The 19,708-nt window shown below is 39.5% G+C and overlaps 1 protein-coding gene across 1 annotated transcript in view; it reads left to right on the top strand.

Moving 5' to 3' along the window:
• Nucleotides 1-19,432, top strand: part of LOC103514821 (sodium leak channel non-selective protein-like) — a 31,390-nt gene extending 11,958 nt beyond the window's left edge. The window contains exons 21-39 of the mRNA XM_026827683.1: nt 227-474; nt 867-1,091; nt 1,590-1,757; nt 2,177-2,368; nt 2,948-3,072; nt 3,406-3,588; nt 4,058-4,178; nt 5,112-5,245; nt 5,900-6,065; nt 6,705-6,905; nt 8,044-8,261; nt 8,969-9,192; nt 14,681-14,817; nt 15,578-15,714; nt 16,543-16,567; nt 16,657-16,788; nt 17,331-17,459; nt 17,695-17,872; nt 18,253-19,432. Coding sequence (XP_026683484.1) covers nt 227-474; nt 867-1,091; nt 1,590-1,757; nt 2,177-2,368; nt 2,948-3,072; nt 3,406-3,588; nt 4,058-4,178; nt 5,112-5,245; nt 5,900-6,065; nt 6,705-6,905; nt 8,044-8,261; nt 8,969-9,192; nt 14,681-14,817; nt 15,578-15,714; nt 16,543-16,567; nt 16,657-16,788; nt 17,331-17,459; nt 17,695-17,872; nt 18,253-18,461 — 3,152 coding nt within the window. The 3' untranslated portion in view covers nt 18,462-19,432. The remainder of the gene's footprint in view (nt 1-226; nt 475-866; nt 1,092-1,589; nt 1,758-2,176; nt 2,369-2,947; nt 3,073-3,405; nt 3,589-4,057; nt 4,179-5,111; nt 5,246-5,899; nt 6,066-6,704; nt 6,906-8,043; nt 8,262-8,968; nt 9,193-14,680; nt 14,818-15,577; nt 15,715-16,542; nt 16,568-16,656; nt 16,789-17,330; nt 17,460-17,694; nt 17,873-18,252) is intronic.
• The last annotated feature ends 276 nt before the right edge of the window (nt 19,433-19,708 follow it).

The following is a 19,708-nucleotide window of genomic DNA, read 5'->3' as shown; positions in this document are numbered from 1 at the left end:
GTCTTCCTCCTCTCTTTTTTTTTTTTTTTTTTTTTTTTTTTTTTTTCATGAATTTACGTGATTTAAGTCCCATTTTTACACCAAAAGACTATGTTTACAAGTATTCAAGACAATACTTGAGGAGTAATCAGTAACTTATTGAATCACTGTACCAGTGTAGCTTTTCACCATTATGTTTGAAGAATCAGCTATTAAGTCACTCTACCTTCTAATTCTTTCATTTCAGGAACCAGTCTATTCACCGTCTACCAGGCGGCTACTCAGGAAGGCTGGGTGTTCATCATGTTTCGGACCTACGACAGTTTGTCGGCGTGGAAGGCCATCTTCTATTTCAGCACCATGATCTTCTTCCTCGCTTGGCTGGTGAAGAACGTGTTCATAGCTGTCATCACGGAGACGTTCAATGAGATTCGGGTTCAGTTCCAACAGATGTGGGGCAGTCGGCGACCTATCCCGGAAAAATCCGCGTCACAGGTAAACTTGATCACTTAGTAGCGCTGTCAAACTGTTTTGACTTGGCGGGGCAGAGCGCTACCGCATCCCTAATATTCTGTTATAGCGCCTTATTAAAAACAAGAAAAAAAAAAAACTTTAAATCTTTTATACACGGATGTAAAAACTTGATATCCAATTTTTTGGGCTCTGTGCTTGGAGTTCGGGGTTCACTCAGCCTCGTGCGGACAATGGAGTAACTACTTTAATGGAGTAGGGACCAGTGGCGGCATTACCAGTGTAAAAATGTTGATGATTCGAGTAATTGAGAATTAATAGTAAAGGAGGCACTCAGGCTGTGATACCCAAAGTTGTAAAAAAGCTCTGCTTTACCACAAAGAATTCATGATTTGATTGTTTTTATTATATTCCAGGTCCTGGTTAGTGACGGTACAGTTGGCTGGAAGCTAGTGACTCTGGATGAGAACAAACAGGAAGGACTTGCCCCGATGGTGTGTCAGAGGTTCCTCAAATCTGCCTATTTCCGTCTTCTCATCATGGTGGCTATTCTGGCCAACGCTATCATTATGGCCACGATGAACTTCCAGCATGACGGCAGGCCGAGGAATGTGTTCTATGAGAAGTACTATCCCATCGAAGTAAGTTCATCCCCTTCAGGTTAAATGTTATTGTATTCTTGTATAACTTTTTTTTTTCAATATATTATAACCATTTATTTATTAACATACATAAACAAAAATCATCTCAATATGAATAAGTAGTACATATGGCTTACTCTTTATCCACGGAGCAATTTAAAATAAACTGCTCCATGTTGTGTGCTATTTAACTGCTTGGATTTTTAATGACGAGTGTTTTTTACGGAGGGTATTCGTCGAGAAGAAACTCTATCTTAGAGTAGGCCTTGGAAATCGAGTAGTATGCGATTGTCCAGATGGTCACGCATCCGTATACCAACTACGGGCAAACGTTGCTTAACTTCAGTGATCCATTGGAAACTGGTGCATTCAAAGTTCTATCGGCGCTGACTCTTATATTATGATTTATCTCTTATACGTGTTATGACCTACTTGGGAAGATGAAAAGTTTAGGTACTCCTCACATGTCATAATTAAAACATCCTTCCCATCTTTCAGGTATGCTTCACACTGTTCTTAGACTTGGAAGCCCTGTTCAAGATCTGGTGTCTTGGTTTCAACGGCTACATTCAGCATTCCTACCACAAGTTTGAACTCATGCTGTGTGCTATGACTACGCTTCATATTATACCTCAGTTATATCTTTCACCGCTCACCTACTTTCAAGTGAGTTCAACCTTTCTTTATATCCGTTTCCGTTTTACCATCTAATATTATAATAGTGCTGAAAAGCTTTTTTTCTCTTTTTCAGAGAGGTTTGATAGAGGGAACTGAAACGGCCAAGGTCTTAACGTCCCGAAAGCGAAGGGAGCAGGAAGACAGGATAGGAGACAGCCAGCCATTCCGACAACAAACCCCATCTTTTTAGGGTAAAGTTTGCCCTGGGCGGGGATTCAACCCCGCGACCTAGCACTTACGGGGCAGAAGTGCGACCCTCCAAGCCAACTAGGCTGGCAAAAACTATGCTTTAACCTTTACCGTATGAATGAATAGGCAAAGAACAGGGGGAGAGTGCTTTTACATTTTCATTCGCTTTTGTCTGGATTCTACCTATAACTAAATGAAAAATCTTTCTATTTCCTCAGGTATTACGAGTGGTTCGTCTGATCAAGGCGTCTCCAATGTTAGAAGATTTCGTGTATAAGATTTTCGGTCCAGGTCAAAAGCTGGGCGGTCTGATTATATTCACCATTTGTCTCCTCATTCTATCTGCCAGCATTTCCATGCAGTTGTTCTGCTCTCTGGGAGACTTCTCCAAGTTTGAAAACTTTCAGGAGGTAAGTACAAATGAGCATTTGATCAATGGGTAACAGTTCACAGGTACAGATCCAAAGTCAAGACAGAAGGAGGGAGAAGAATTAGATTGAATATTAGATCTTTTTACTGTAGGTACATTTTTTAATTTATGTACAATCGAAACGTCCCAAAGTCTAATTTTTAACCGGTTAAAAAACAGAAACAGAAAAGACAACCTCGATTCTAAGTTGTTACTTTACCTGAAAACTTCATGTTTTTTGCTAATATAATGAGCTCTTTTACTGTAGGTACATTTTTTAATTTATGTACAATCGAAACGTCCCAAAGTCTAATTTTTAACCGGTTAAAAAACAGAAACAGAAAACACAACCTCGATTCTAAGTTGTTACTTTACCTGAAAACTTCATGTTTTTTGCTAATATAATGAGCTTTCCTCCATCATGTCTCCTTTAACTACCTAAATAGGTGTGTTCTGTGCATAAGTTCATGAGTGGTTAGTAAATCTAATCCTGTGAGATAATGTTAAATACCTATTGCATGTCTTAACTACAGAGTCCACTTGAATTCTCTACTGACGAAAAATAATTTTGTGTCTGCAGGCATTCATGTCCATGTTTCAAATCCTCACCCAGGAAGCGTGGGTAGAAGTCATGGATGAAACTATGGTGCGCACCATTCCCAATTTGGTTCCTGTCGTTGCTATCTATTTCATATTCTATCACTTGTTTGTAACCTTGGTAAGTTGACATCTGCCTGATTTTGTTCTTTATTTACTTGACCAAATAAGGATCTCGACAGACTTTGCCGAATTGGTTTATTTCTTTAATCAATTGTACCTACCTTTTTCTTTTTTTGCAATGGCTTATATACTTTTTGGGCTCCCAAAATTTCTCCTGGAGCCCCAATAATGGATTGACGGGATATTCCAGAAATTATAGACAGGGGCCTCTAAATGTCCTTGAGGGGCACATAAATGACCGCGGTCCCCCGAGGGGCAGCGGAGGCGGGATGTACGCCAGTGTTTGTAACCTGCACTGGTAAGGTAAGTACATATAAGCATCCTCCTGTCCACGTACGGTGTACAGACGTTCGGTGGTAAATTGGCGCGATGTAACGACCCCGTGATCACCAGACGGGAGGATTGTGTGGGTGTGTTCCTGCGGGGTGTGACGGTGACTAAGATGAAGCTGAAGCCAGCCAGTAATGAAACGTACCCGATCATGTTGGTGCCACGAGTGTGGTAAGCTATTTATCTTCAGCTAAACAAGTGAAAAGCGTCACATCAAACAACGAACGGATGAAGTATTTTTCTCCAACGAAAGTCATAGAATGTAATTCCATCTTAACTGACCTTTCTGCGTGTGCTTTAGTGGTGGCATTTGGGGGTTGGATACTTTACTCATTCCGTGCTAGAAGGAATTTCTAAAATTACTGTCAAGGGTCAAGCTATACTTTGTTACAGGCCTGAAATCCTGTCCTGAAATTCCAATTTCTAATCTGTTCATTCCGGAAAGTCATAGAATGTAATTCCATCTTAACTGACCTTTCTGCGTGTGCTTTAGTGGTGGCATTTGGGGGTTGGATACTTTACTCATTTGGTGCTAGAGGGAATTTCTAAAATTACTGTCAAGGGTCAAGCAATACTTTGTTACAGGCCTGAAATCCTGTCCTGAAATTCCAATTTCTAATCCGTTCATTTTAACTTACAGGGCAAACCCATGGCGTTTTAATTTCGACAATATTGGCTATGCCATGCTTACACTGTTCGAAGTACTCTCATTCAAAGGTTGGCTAGATGTGAGGGACATATTGAAAACACAATTGGGCGATGTAAGTATACGAGTCAAAGTACGACCCATCTCATCTTACCTATCATACTCATGTGAAATGAGAGTGCTTTCCTGTAGGGGTTTGATAGGGGGAACTGTAACAATGGAGATCTTGTCGTCTCGAAATCGATCAGAGAAGGAGGACAGGATAGGAGAAAGCCAGCCGTTCCGAGAACGAACCTTATCTATCTCTAGGATAAAGTTCACCCTGTGACCTAGAGCTTATAAAGCAAACGCTTTACTCTCAATGTTAATTAGGCTGGTTAGAATGCTTCTTTTTGTGTATTAGATCAAATGTTGTATTAGAAGCTGGTAGATTAAAATCAAGATTCTTTTTCCAACAAGCAAGTATTATCCTCCTGTCTAGTCTGTCTATTCTGATGTCGGAAAAGAGAAAGAGCAGGCGCGCTACTGTCCAAGCTACCCCGGCTGACTTGACTTTGAATTTCAGATCGTGCTGAGTTTGTTCGTGGCTGTCATCTTGGACAACCTCGAGTTAGACGAAGACATCAAGAAACTCAAACAGCTGAAATTCCGGGAGCAAAGTGCTGAAATCAAGGAGAAAGTTTTCCGTATTTCGCCACAGAAAATTGATCGTAATTCGAGATCGGTTTGAATTTCGACAAATTCCTTTCTCATTGAGGATCTAGATCTAGAACATAATAGGAATATTCCCACCAAATTTCAGCTTTTTAGGTGTTGAGGTTCTGGAAATAGAGCGCTCAGTGTGTGAATAAATTAGTGTCTCTAGCATAAAGTTCACCCTGTGACCTAGAGCTTATAAAGCAGACGCTTTACTCTCCATGTTAATTAGGCTGGTTAGAGTGCTTCTTTTTGTGTATTAGATCAAATGTTGTATTAGAAGCTAGTAGATTAAAATCACGATTCTTTTTTCTACAAGCAAGTATTCATCATCTTTCGTTCTGATTACCAGGCTCATGTGATCTACATCCACGTTTACATATTCTTGGGTTGTATGATCGGACTTACCTTATTCGTTGGCGTGGTGATTGCTAACTATTCAGAGAACAAGGGTACTGCTTTGCTCACTGTCGACCAGAGGAGATGGTAAGAATTGGCTACCTTTGTTCGTTCTTGTTTTGACTAAGCAAGTATTCTCTTTTCTCGCCCATCTGATGAGGTGCATGCTATGACACAGGACATTGACCACACAACCTAATGTAATACGAGTAGTTCCTTATTCATCATCTTTCGTTCTGATTACCAGGCTCATGTGATCTACATCCACGTTTACATATTCTTGGGTTGTATGATCGGACTTACCTTGTTCGTTGGCGTGGTGATTGCTAACTATTCAGAGAACAAGGGTACTGCTTTGCTCACTGTTGACCAGAGGAGATGGTAAGAATTTGGCTACTTTTGTTTGTTCTTGTTTTGACTAAGCAAGTATTCTCTCTTCTCGCCCATCTGATGAGGTGCATGCTATGACACAGGACATTGACCACACGACCTAATGTAATACGAGTAGTTCGTTTGCTACGATTTTTTCAATTTTTGATGTTAACCAAATCTTCAATCAGATGATTGAGCAAACCACCGAAATAAAGTTCTTTTTCCTTTTCTTCATAATTTTCATAGTTCATGGGTACCTCGAACCCAATTTTCAAGTCCCAAAAATAAGGTACTGCCTATTAGTAGGTATTGTGATCTTTAAATCGGCCCATTTTCGTTAGTGCTAATCCTTTATCATTCTCTTTTCAGGTGTGATCTCAAGAAGAGACTGAAGATCGCTCAGCCCCTACACCTACCCCCTCGTCCTGATGCTTTCAAATATCGCGCCAGAATCTATGACGTCACTCAGAACTTGTGGTTCAAACGATTGATAGCTGCCGTGGTGTTGATCAATAGTATGCTCCTCATTGTATCGGTAAGAACTGAAACAGTTTTACTGCCCGAATAGAACTGAAAAGTCCCTTTACTACTTCGGGAATGGAAACCGGAATGCAATCTCATACTATTTTTTTCTTCTCTTTTAGTTAGCTCCCACGGTGTAGTGGTCACTGCGCTCGCCTTGCACGCTGGAGACCCGGGTTCGATTCCTGGCGGTGTCAAAAACTTTGCATCATGCAAATGATTGATTCCGTGACTGGCTGTTGCGAGGCCCACTCAGCCTTGTGAGGAAAATGAGTAGCTATAATATAAATGCGCATAGCTGCTGGTGCCAGCATGGTAGATAAACATTGGGTGTCAGGATTATTGAGATATTTGGAAAATCCTACAATGCTGTAATCTGCAGTGAGCACCAAAGTTGTGATATAACAACACAAAGAAACGGCATTTATTTATTTTCCCTCCAGTGGCGTAGAGAAAAACCATCCACGGTGATTCTGATCCGAATCAGCATGTTACTGAACTTTGTGTTCCTCTCGGAAGTCATTATGAAGATGATTGCCTTCACACCACGCGGCTATTGGCAGTCGCGTCGCAACCGATATGATCTGTTTGTCACTGTGTCCGAGGTGCTCTGGCTGGTCATCAACTTCTTCTCCAAGGAAGCGCCCTCCAGTGGCGTAGAGAAAAACCATCCACGGTGATTCTGATCCGAATCAGCATGTTACTGAACTTTGTGTTCCTCTCGGAAGTCATCATGAAGATGATTGCCTTCACACCACGCGGCTATTGGCAGTCTCGTCGCAACCGATATGATCTGTTTGTCACTGTGTCCGAGGTGCTCTGGCTGGTTATCAACTTCTTCTCCAAGGAAGCTGTGAGTAAAAGAATGAAGAAAGTATGAGAGATAATGGAAGAAAAGAGAAAACTAAAGGACTGAAGAAAGTAGGAGAGATAATGGAAGAAAAGGAAAGAGAAGAGAAAAGAACTAAAAGAAGAAAGTATGAGAGATAATGCAAGAGATGAGAGTTAAAAGAGTGAAGAAAACAGAGACTTAAGAGAGGTGAGAAACTTCTTCTCCAAGGAAGCTGTAAGTAAAATAATGAAGAATGTAGGTATGACAGATAATTTAAGAAAAGAGAAAAGAACCAAAAGAGCGAAGAAAGAAGAGGTGATAAGAGAGGTGAGAATTTTCTTCTGTAAGGAAGCTGTAAGCCAAAGAATTAGACTATAAGAGATAAGAGACTGTACAAGAGAAAAGAGATGAAAACCTTCCTGGTGGGCGTAGAGGTCATGACGCTGACCTAATAAATCGGAGGGTGTAGGTTCAATACTAGTGAAGGCATGAAATTATATCTTTGTTTATTTGAAAATTCCTCCATTTAATAGGTATAGAACTCTAAGGTTAGGCGTTCGGGGTTGAAGGGGAAATCCAGCAGTTGCCTCCTTTCGCCTATCGGGGATGGATGAAGGATGCTATATAAAAAAAAGTAAGACTAAGAAGTGTTGAAAAAGCGTAGAGGTCATGACGCTGACCTAATAAATCGGAGGGTGTAGGTTCAATACTAGTGAAGGCATGAAATTATATCTTTGTTTATTTGATAATTCCACCATTTAATAGCTATAGAACTCTAAGGTTAGGCGTTCGGGGTTGAAGGGGAAATCCAGCAGTTGCCTCCTTTCGCCTATCGGGGATGGATTGAAAAATATCCTACTTGGTAATCAACAATATCTCGGTACTTAATATCTCTCTTAACGCTGGCCGAAAATCAACAATTTTCGACTCCTGAAAATCAGCAATTTTCAAGGTGTTCAGTCCATTAAGGTAACACATTGAAATATTAACGCGAGTGAACTATGTGCTGTTCCAGAACGACGTCAACTACTCCATAGGGTTTGCCGTGGTCATACTCTCAACAATTTTCGACTCCTGAAAATCAGCAATTTTCAAGGTGTTCAGTCCATTAAGGTAACACATTGAAATATTAACGCGAGTGAACTGTGTGCTGTTCCAGAACGACGTCAACTACTCCATAGGGTTTGCCGTGGTCATTCTGCGCTTCTTTACCATCACGGGGAAACACGCCACCCTCAAGATGCTAATGCTCACGGTGGGTGTGTCTGTGTGCAAGTCGTTCTTCATTATATTCGGCATGTTTCTGTTGGTGTTCTTCTATGCTCTGGCTGGCACTATACTGTTTGGGACGGTCAAGTTTGGAGAGGGGATTGGCAGGTGAGTACCAAACTACAGGGCTAGATAGAATAGAATGTTTATATTAGATAGAATAGAATATTTATCCTGCTCGAATGAGACTAAACAGTCCCTTAAGCCCCACAGTCTAAACGTGTTCTTATGTATTTTATGGGTTTAATAATGTGAGTAGTGTCTAGAATGTAAGACTCGGCTTTGGCTGGCACTATACTGTTTGGGACGGTCAAGTTTGGAGAGGGGATTGGCAGGTGAGTACCAAACTACAGGGCTAGATAGAATAGAATATTTATCCTGCTCGAATGAGACTAAACAGTCCCTTTAGCCCCACAGTCTAAACGTGTTCTTATGTATTTTATGGGTTTAATAATGTGAGTAGTGTCTAGAATGTAAGACTCGGCTATAAAGTCTAGAAACTGAAAAGAATCTGTGGGATTGGAGTACTCGAGGCGTTTTTTATCTCGCTGAAATATCCTGAATTCAGGACCAAAGCTAACATTTTCTTTAGGTCAGTTATTTGTTCAAGAGTTGGCTCATATTATTTGCTGTTCAAACCAAGTCTGTCCTTTCCAATTAAAACACTAGTTAACGCTCTCGCATACCAAATGACTCACAGTTGCACATTAATTGACGATATTATCCGTATAGTCCGCATGAAACCTTTGCTTCCTTTTTCAAATCAAATCAAATTTATTTATTCAATGTTTTCAAATTTATTTAATGTTTTTCAGGTTGGCTAACTTCGGTTCCCCCGTGACAGGTGTAGCCATGTTGTTTCGTATCGTCACCGGCGAGGACTGGAATAAGATCATGCATGACTGTATGATACAACCACCATATTGCACCCCTGCTGCCAACTATTGGGAAACCGACTGTGGCAATTTTAGCGCCTCTTTGATCTACTTCTGCTCCTTCTACGTCATCATCACCTATATTGTACTCAATCTACTTGTGGGTGAGTTATCATCACCTATATTGTACTAAATAAACTCAGAACACCTAATTTGATTAGCGATGAGACCACAATTTGTGATCAAACTTGGATTAACTCTTAGCTAACATGTTTGAAATCAACCAATCAGATTGTTCAATTCTAGAGTTTAACTTAAACTAAATGTTACCTCTTGTTGTAGTCCTGGCCATTAAATATTAGAGGGAATTCCCAACTCTCTATTCCTAAGAGAAACTCCCTTTATGGCCTTATAGGGATTTCAAGAGTGAGTTACATGCTTTGAGATTTAAATGATTAACTAACTAGCCCAATGCCCCAAAGGATGGGTTAATTTTATACGAATCTACAAAGTAGTCCATTGAGAAGATTAAATACATTAGTTCCTTTTCATGACTCTCTCACTCTACACACATCTCTTATGACTTTGAAATTGATCTTAGCATTTCCCTGGTTATTCATCACCATCATTTCCCTGTCTATTCTTACAGACAAGTCTAATCTTCCTGTGCTGGATGCCTCGTAACGTGCCTCCCAACTCCTGGGCCCAAACCCTCATGATCCTCCGCTGTATTCGACCCCTACGTATCTTCACCCTGGTCCCTCATATGCGTAAAGTTGTCGATGAGCTATGTCGCGGAGTCAAAGAGATCGCGTTGGTATCTATACTTCTGATTGTTCTCATGTTTGTGTTCGCCACGTACGGTGTACAGACGTTCGGTGGTAAATTGGCGCGATGTAACGACCCCGTGATAACCAGACGGGAGGATTGTGTGGGTGTGTTCCTGCGGGGTGTGACGGTGACTAAGATGAAGCTGAAGCCAGCGAGTAATGAAACGTACCCGATCATGTTGGTGCCACGAGTGTGGTAAGCTATTTATCTTCAGCTAAACAAGTGAAAAGCGTCACATCAAACAACGGACGGATGAAGTATTTTTCTCCAAGTATTGTGGACATTCAACAGCGAGGTGTCATACCTGTGAAGAGAGTAAGTTGTGACGTCATTGTATGACGGAAATACATTACTTTTTTTTATAGAGCGACCTAGCGTTTACAAGGCAGACGCGCTCCAAAGAAAGAAAAGAAAGTAATTTTTCTTCCTTATCAACAGACAGTTTCCAAGGCATTACTATTCTTCGCATATAAAATGTACAATCTCTAATGCTTCACTATTCTTTTCTTTTTCCAGGTACCATTCATCCTGCGTCTGCTGAAAGGCAGATTAGAGTCAGATCCTAACAAGGACAGAATCTTGTTTAAACACATGTGTTATGAGCTTGACAGATTGCACAACGGAGAAGATGTTACGTTCCATGATGTACTCAAGTAAGTACACTACATTACAATGGAGGTATGTACTATGTAGGACTATTTTCACCAGTTCAGACCTAAAACTTACAGAAAAATCGCAACGAAAATCAACTAGGTAACCTGAATTTTCATAGGCACGTACGGTGTACAGACGTTCGGTGGTAAATTGGCGCGATGTAACGACCCCGTGATCACCAGACGGGAGGATTGTGTGGGTGTGTTCTTGCGGGGTGTGACGGTGACTAAGATGAAGCTGAAGCCAGCCAGTAATGAAACGTACCCGATCATGTTGGTGCCACGTGTGTGGTAAGTTATTGGTGCTTGTGTGTACAACCATTTAGTCTTTGTTGTGTAGGAAAGCAGGTACGTAAGCACCCTTTGCACAAATCGTCAGCTCACTAAACTAGATTTACGTTAATGAGGAAAACTCCATAGGAAGAAAATCGAATTTTCGGAATGTAAACTTTGTAAACCCATCTTACCTAACCCAACTGGGTACAGAAGACACTAGGGAGGTTGATAATTTAAATAATACATTCACCATAAAATACGAAAAGAAAAAGATTTAAACTATGAGCTACCCTATGCCTTAACAAATTAACGGAAAATTCACTGGATAGTTCAAAAATTGGCTCCACTGATGTCTGGTACTTTACCACTACACCGTGGGAGCTAACTAAAAGAGAAGAAAAAAATAGTATGAGATTGCATTCCGGTTTCCATTCCCGAAGTAGTAAAGGGAACTTTCAGTTCTATTCGGGCAGTAAAACTGTTTCAGTTCTTACCGATACAATAAGGAGCATACTGTTGATTAGCACCACGGCAGCTATCAATCGTTTGAACCACAAGTTCTGAGTGACGTCATAGATTCTGGCGCGATATTTGAAAGCATCAGGACGAGGGGGTAGGTGTAGGGGCTGAGCGATCTTCAGTCGCTTCTTGAGATCACACCTGAAAAGAGAATAATAAAGGATTAGCACTAACGAAAATGGGCCGATTTAAAGATCACAATACCTACTAATAGGCAGTACCTTATTCTTGGGACTTGAAAATTGGATTCGAGGTACCCATGAACTATGAAAATTATGAAGAAAAGGAAAAAGAACTTTATTTCGGTGGTTTGCTCAATCATCTGATTGAAGATTTGGTTAAGATCAAAAATTGAAAAAATCGTAGCAATGGAACTACTCGTATTACATTAGGTCGTGTGGTCAATGTCCTGTGTCATAGCATGCACCTCATCAGATGGGCGAGAAAAGAGAATACTTGCTTAGTCAAAACAAGAACGAACAAAGGTAGCCAATTCTTACCATCTCCTCTGGTCGACAGTGAGCAAAGCAGTACCCTTGTTCTCTGAATAGTTAGCAATCACCACGCCAACGAATAAGGTAAGTCCGATCATACAACCCAAGAATATGTAAACGTGGATGTAGATCACATGAGCCTGGTAATCAGAACGAAAGATGATGAATACTTGCTTGTAGAAAAAAGAATCGTGATTTTAATCTACTAGCTTCTAATACAACATTTGATCTAATACACAAAAAGAAGCACTCTAACCAGCCTAATTAACATGGAGAGTAAAGCGTCTGCTTTATAAGCTCTAGGTCACAGGGTGAACTTTATGCTAGAGATAGATAAGGTTCGTTCTCGGAACGGCTGGCTTTCTCCTATCCTGGCTTTCTCCTATCCAGTCCTCCTTCTCTGATCGATTTCGAGACGACAAGACCTCCATTGTTACAGTTCCCCCTATCAAACCCCTACAAGAAAGCACTCTCATTTCACATGAGTATGATAGGTAAGATGAGCTGGTTCGTACTTTGACTCGTATACTTACATCGCCCAATTGTGTTTTCAATATGTCCCTCACATCTAGCCAACCTTTGAATGAGAGTACTTCGAACAGTGTAAGCATGGCATAGCCAATATTGTCGAAATTTTTTCCCCCCCCCCCCAACAAATACTTTATTTTTCTTTGAACATTCATATATACGTAGGTACAGAACTTTAAAGAAAATATTGATGTTGTGATAAAGTTATCCATAACCAAGAAGCTATGAGAGATAATGGACGAAAAGAGAAGAAACGATAAGAGGGGAGAGAAATTGCTTATGTAAGGAAGCTGTAAGTAAAAGAATGAAGAAAGAAGAGATTATAATAGAGAAGAGGAGAAAAGAACCTGTTTAGTTAGGTGGTTGACGTAGGAGTCAAAACGATGGCCCATTACACAGAAGGTCGCAGGTTTACCAACAGTCAAGGCATGGAATTATATCTTTGGATAGGTACTGAAAATTCCACCATTTAATAGCTATAGATCTCTAAGGTTAGGCGTTCGGGGTTGAGGGGAAAATCCAACAGTTGCCCCCTTTCGCCTATCGGGGATGGATGAAGGAAACTGTAAGTAAAAGAGTGAGACGGAAGTGTTGGAAAATATCCTACTTGGTAATCTCTCTTAGCGCGGGTAGAAAATTAACAATTTTCGACTGCCAAGGTGTTGAGTCCATTAAGGTAGCACGTTTTACAGCGCACTAAAAATTAATTTAGGGAGGTGATTATTCCTATGGTGTCCTCTAAAGTCTTTACATAACCTTCGTACTACATAATCTTCGCATTACATAATATCTACATAATCTGCGCTTTACATACTCTCGACATAACCTTTGCACTACATAATCATTGCTCTACATAATCTTCGCTCGACATAATTCCTACTCCCTACATAATCTTCACTTTAAGTAATCACTTTATGCCATAATAACCTTCGCACTACATAATCTTCGCTCTTTATGTCCAAACCTTTTGGACCTACTCCTTTAACTCTGTATATTCTTTGTACATAAAATAAAGATTTATTTAATGTTAATTATCTTTTAATAATTTTCAAGATGCTAATGCTCACGGTGGGTGTGTCTGTGTGCAAGTCGTTCTTCATTATATTCGGCATGTTTCTGTTGGTGTTCTTCTATGCTTTGGCTGGAACTATACTGTTTGGGACGGTCAAGTTTGGAGAGGGGATTGGAAGGTGAGTACCAAACGACCGACTTCATATCTGCCTTATATATCCCACCTTCCAGCCCGGGCTCGGGGAATTAAGGGGGGACCAAAAAAGCCCCCCCCCCCCCAGACGAAACCTTGATGGGTGTCCGAAAAAGTATACATGTACATCACTGACTAAAACATAATGTTTAGTCTTAGTTGGTGTTGTAACTCGGCTAGAAATCGTAAAGAGTCTGCGGTATAAGTATTCTAATCTAGTCTAAATGTTAGTAATTCTTTGCGGTATAGCTGAGAGACTGTGCTACCAGTTATTAAGTGTCTCCCATAGACAATAATTAAATGACTTCATTTCATTCTGTTTTCCGCTGTAACTTAAAATAGAATAGACGTTGTTTATCCTGCTCGAATAAGACTAAGAAGTCCCTTTACCCCAGCAGTCTAAACAAGGTCTTGTGTATTTTATGGGTTTAACAACATAATACAATACTTTAGTTATAGATAAAAGACCTTTGTTTTCTTTTTCAGGTTGGCTAACTTCGGTTCCCCCGTGACAGGTGTAGCCATGTTGTTTCGTATCGTCACCGGCGAGGACTGGAATAAGATCATGCATGACTGTATGATACAACCACCATATTGCACCCCTGCCGCTAACTATTGGGAAACCGACTGTGGCAATTTTAGCGCCTCTTTGATTTACTTCTGCTCCTTCTACGTCATCATCACCTATATTGTACTCAATCTACTTGTGGGTGAGTTATCATCACCTATATTGTACTAAATAAACTCAGAACACCTAATTTGATTAGCGATGAGACCACAATTTGTGATCAAACTTGGATTAACTCTTAGCTAACATGTTTGAAATCAACCAATCAGATTGTTCAATTCTAGAGTTTAACTTAAACTAAATGTTACCTCTTGTTGTAGTCCTGGCCATTAAATATTAGAGGGAATTCCCAACTCTCTATTCCTAAGAGAAACTCCCTTTATGGCCTTATAGGGATTTCAAGAGTGAGTTACATGCTTTGAGATTTAAATGATTAACTAACTAGCCCAATGCCCCAAAGGATGGGTTAATTTTATACGAATCTACAAAGTAGTCCATTGAGAAGATTAAATACATTAGTTCCTTTTCATGACTCTCTCACTCTACACACATCTCTTATGACTATTTCTCCTCCTACAGCTATTATCATGGAGAACTTCTCCCTCTTCTACTCCAATGAAGAGGATGCGTTGCTGTCCTATGCAGACATACGTAACTTTCAGAACACCTGGAATATTGTGGACATTCAACAGCGAGGTGTCATACCTGTGAAGAGAGTAAGTTGTGACGTCATTGTATGACAGAAATCGGTGAAGAGAGTAAGTTGTGACGTCATTGTATGACAGAAGTCGGTGAAGAGAGTAAGTTGCGACTTCATTGTATGACGGAAATACATTACTTTTTTTATAGAGGAAAGGGGTTTTATAGAGGAAACTGTAACAGAGGAGGTATCATTGTCCCGAAATCTAAAAGGGGAAATAATGGCCAATCTTACCACTGAGACTTCACACAGTATTAAGAGTTTTCTTTGGCGTCACCCATTTGATTTACACAGGCCACGATTTTTTAAGCTCTGGATGGAACTGTAAGAACGGAGGTTCCATCGTCCTAAAATCGAAGAGGGAAAAGGGACAGGATAGGATAAGAGAAAGGCGTTTCGAGAACGAACCTCATCTGTTGAGGATAACGAGTTTGCCCCGGACGGAAATCGAACCCGCGACCTAGCGTGTACAAGGCAGACGCGCCCCAAAGAAAGAAAAGAAAGTTTCTTCCTTATCAACGCCTAAAATCGAAGAGGGAAAAGGGACAGGATAGGATAAGAGAAAGGCGTTTCGAGAACGAACCTCATCTGTTGAGGATAACGAGTTTGTCCCGGACGGAAATCAAACCCGCGAACTAGCGTTTACAAGGCAGACACGCCCCAAAGAAAGAAAAGTAGTTTTTCTTCCTTATCAACAGACAATTTCCAAGGCATTACTATTCTCCGCATATAAAATGTACAATCTCTAATACTTCACTATTCTTTTCTTTTTCCAGGTACCATTCATCCTGCGTCTGCTGAAAGGCAGATTAGAGTCAGATCCCAACAAGGACAGAATCTTGTTTAAACACATGTGTTATGAGCTTGACAGATTGCACAACGGAGAAGATGTTACCTTCCATGATGTACTCAAGTAAGTACAGTAGATTACATTGGGGGTATGTACTATGTAGGACTATTTTCATCAGTTCAGACCTAAAACTTACAGAAAAATCGCAACGAAAATCAACTAACCTGAATTTCCATAGCAGACTCCTGCGTGTCTAAAATTGTATGAACGCCTGGTAACTACTTGGGTATGCAACGTGCAACAATTAAATTAGTGGAGATGTCTGGTTTACCTTTCTTAAAGTCAACTAACCCCTATGTAAAAAAAAATATGAACGCCTGGTAACTAGTTGAGTATGCAATGTGCAGAGAATATAAATTAGTGGAGATGTCTGGTTTTCTTTTCTTGTCAGTTAAATGTCTAGAAGTCAAAAGCTCTATGAGTCTATGCGCTATGGCCTCCGCTCAACTCTGTTTAAAGCCTTGGATACAATATGGGCGATATTTCTCGAGATACCTAATCATTTTTTTTTCACAAGCGCTTTGGTACCTAGCGTTTTTTCGCACCACTTATAAATAACCCCTGTAAAAAAAAAAAAAAAAAAAAAAAAATATGAACGCCTGGTAACTAGTTGAGTACGCAATGTGCAAAGAATTTAAATTAGTGGAGATGTCTGGTTTTCTTTTCTTATGTCAGTTATGTCTTGGTCAAAAGCTCTATGAGTCTATGCGCTATGGCTATGGTCTCCGCTCAACTCTGTTTAAAGCCTTGGATACAATATGAGCGATATTTCTCGAGATACCTAACCATTTTTTTCCACAAGCGCTTTGGTACCTAGCGTTTTTTTCGCACCACTTACTTTAGAATTATTATTAGTTCTGGTCTTATCTTCATTTTCCTTCTGATTTCCAGCATGCTCTCTTACCGATCTGTGGACATCAGAAAGTCACTCCAGCTAGAAGAAATGTTGGCCAGAGAGGAAATTGAGTACATCATAGAGGAAGAAGTTGCCAAACAAACCATCACATCAGAAAATCACTCCAGCTAGAAGAAATGTTGGCCAGAGAGGAAATTGAGTACATCATAGAGGAAGAAGTTGCCAAACAAACCATTCGGAATTGGCTGGAGGCTTGTCTGAAGAAAATCAGGGCGACCAATGTAAGCAGAACACGACTGTTATTTAAGTAGGAAGTTTTCCGTATTTCGCCACAGAAAATTGATCGTAATTCGAGATCGGTTTGAATTTCGACAAATTCCTTTCTCATTGAGGATCTAGAACATAATAGGAATATTCGACTGTTATTTAAGTAGGAAGTTTTCCGTATTTCGCCACAGAAAATTGATCGTAATTCGAGATCGGTTTGAATTTCGACAAATTCCTGTCTCATTGAGGATCTAGAACATAATAGGAATATACCCACCAAATTTCAGCTTTCTAGGTGTTGAGGTTCTGGAGATAGAGCGCTCAGTGTGTGAATAAATTAGTGAATGAATCTCACTTTTATAAGAGCATTTGGTTTATTCCCACCAAATTTCAGCTTTCTAGGTGTTGAGGTTCTGGAGATAGAGCGCTCAGTGTGTGAATAAATTAGTGAATGAATCTCACTTCTATAAGAGCATTTGGTTTATAAGAGCACTCGTAATAGAAAGATTATACGAGCATTTGGTTGTTATACGCTGACGAATTCATTCTTTTTCAGAAACAGCAAACCAGTTTGATCGCAGGTCTGCGAGCTACGAATGAGATGTTGCATATGCAGGATCATCTGGAAGATAAAACCAAGGATAAACAGGCGGAGAAAGATACGGATGCAAACGAAGGCTTGAAAGTGAGTCATAAGAGGCACTAACGAAAGATTGGAACACATCTCTTGCCTTTAGACCAGAAGTTCCCAAAGTTGCTCAAGCTACGGAAAACTTTTGAATCTCATTATTTCCCACGGACCACTCAGCACCTAAACCAGGGATTTGGGAATCCCTGCTTTAGACACTCTCCTTTAAAAAGGATAAAAGGTTACCTTACCTTTGGGATCATTTGAAGAAACTATAACTTGCTATTCACAGGAACATCGGAACAAGCCCATGTCTAAAAGTTCCACTGGGATCCCCCCATCAGAAAGCATCGATAGCACCACAGGATTACCTCGGGGTTCAAGGAACTTCCTGGTACCAACTCTATCTGATCCTACGCGACTGGACAAGGAAAGGAATTCGACCAAGAAGAAGAACAATCGGACTCAAGGTAATGCATTAAATGCATACATTGGTTATAATTTATAATTCCATGTACATAAATACAAGTACTCGATATTATGCTCAGGCTAAAAAGTCTTGTAATTCTGAAAACTACGATTATTTTTCCCTTCGAATTTGTTATTTTTGGTGCCGATATACATAATTATGTTGTACAACACTTGATCAATTAGCTAACATTTATTGTTTACCTGATTATCTTTCGTAACACATACGAACTGACGTACATACTTTATTGAAGATAAGTAAAAAAACTTGACAATCCTTGAACTGTTGGTATACTGGAACAACTTACAACTTGTTCTAAGCTGACAGTTTAAATAAAGCACTATTTATACTTATCTTTATTGGCATGCACGTCTGCTGCAGGCCCGATGAAAATCAACATGGCTGTCAGTGCTGCAGCTACAGACCTCACTGAAAATAGTAGCCGGTTTAATCTCCGTGACGTCACAGGTCATAAGGCTGCTTTACCTAAGGTGAACACACTGATGGGAGAAGTCAAGGACTGGTTTCATGAGCAGCTGGCGTACAATTCGGACGAAAGTGATGAGGAGTCCATGTATCGAATCCTGTAAATCTTCTTATATTATGAATACTTCTTTTTATATGCGGAACGAAAAGCGAACCAACAATACTTCATCTTTTTTTTTTTTTTTTTACAGCGCACTAAAAATTAATTTAGGGAGGTGATTATTCCTATGGTGTCCTCTAAAGTCTTTACATAACCTTCGTACTACATAATATCTACATAATCTGCGCTTTACATACTCTCCACATAACCTTCCCACTACATAATCATTGCTCTACATAATCTTCGCTTGACATAATTCCTACTCCCTACATAATCTTCGCTTTACATAATCTTCACTCTAAGTAATCTCTACATAATAACCTTCGCACTACATAATCTTCGCTCTTTATGTCCAAACTATTTGGACCTACTCCATTAACTCTGTATATTCTTTGCACATAAAATAAAGATTTATTTAATGTTAATTATCTTTTAATAATTTCAATTGATTGATAATGCAAAGTTTGTGTTATCAGTTCTGTGAGAAACATGTGCCAAATTAAATTTAGTGTTAACTCCATTGCGTTGATTTCAACATGGGGTTCATAATTTAGTTTTAAGTAGTCATATAAGTCTGTATGTATATTGTATACCTTCCATAGAATAGTCATTGTCAACATAATTAGCAGTAGATGTGTGGATCTTTAGGATGTAGAAGAAACAAATAGGGAATGTTTGACGTTAAAATAATTGTTGTTATTTGTTTGATTTTGATTTATTTTAAACATTATGATATTCATTTGTTTGTTTTTTATACCAAGGGACTTCTTTACCAGAAACAGTATTACTAATATTAAGTTTTGCCGGTAAATCGGTAAGTACCTATTATTAAGTTGCATTAGAAATAAGTATTATCAAGTTGTATTAGAAATAAGTATTTTTAAGTTGTATTAGAAATAACTGAATAAGTATTTTTTTAAATTAGTTACCAACTGTCCTCGTATTAAGTATCAACCAAAGACAAGACAAGAATATTATGTAGATAATATATTCCACAAAAAGATGAGAATGAAAAATAATATTATTCAAATATTCAAAATAGACTTACCTACCAATGTTCTGAAAAATCTCCCCTCTCGATTTCATCTCTGAAGTAGACTTTGATAATAATTTTAATTGATTGATAATGCAAAGTTTGTGTTATCAGTTCTGTGAGAAACATGTGCCAAATTAAATTTAGTGTTAACTCCATAGCGTTGATTTCAACATGGGGTTCATAATTTAGTTTTAAGTAGTCATGTAAGTCTGTAT

This window comes from Diaphorina citri, unplaced genomic scaffold, assembly GCF_000475195.1.
Source record: "Diaphorina citri unplaced genomic scaffold, Diaci psyllid genome assembly version 1.1 scaffold1227, whole genome shotgun sequence".
Taxonomy (NCBI): Eukaryota; Metazoa; Arthropoda; class Insecta; order Hemiptera; family Psyllidae; genus Diaphorina; species Diaphorina citri.
The sequence above is the reverse complement of the archived record's forward strand: the minus strand, read 5'-3'. Positions and strand labels throughout refer to the sequence as shown.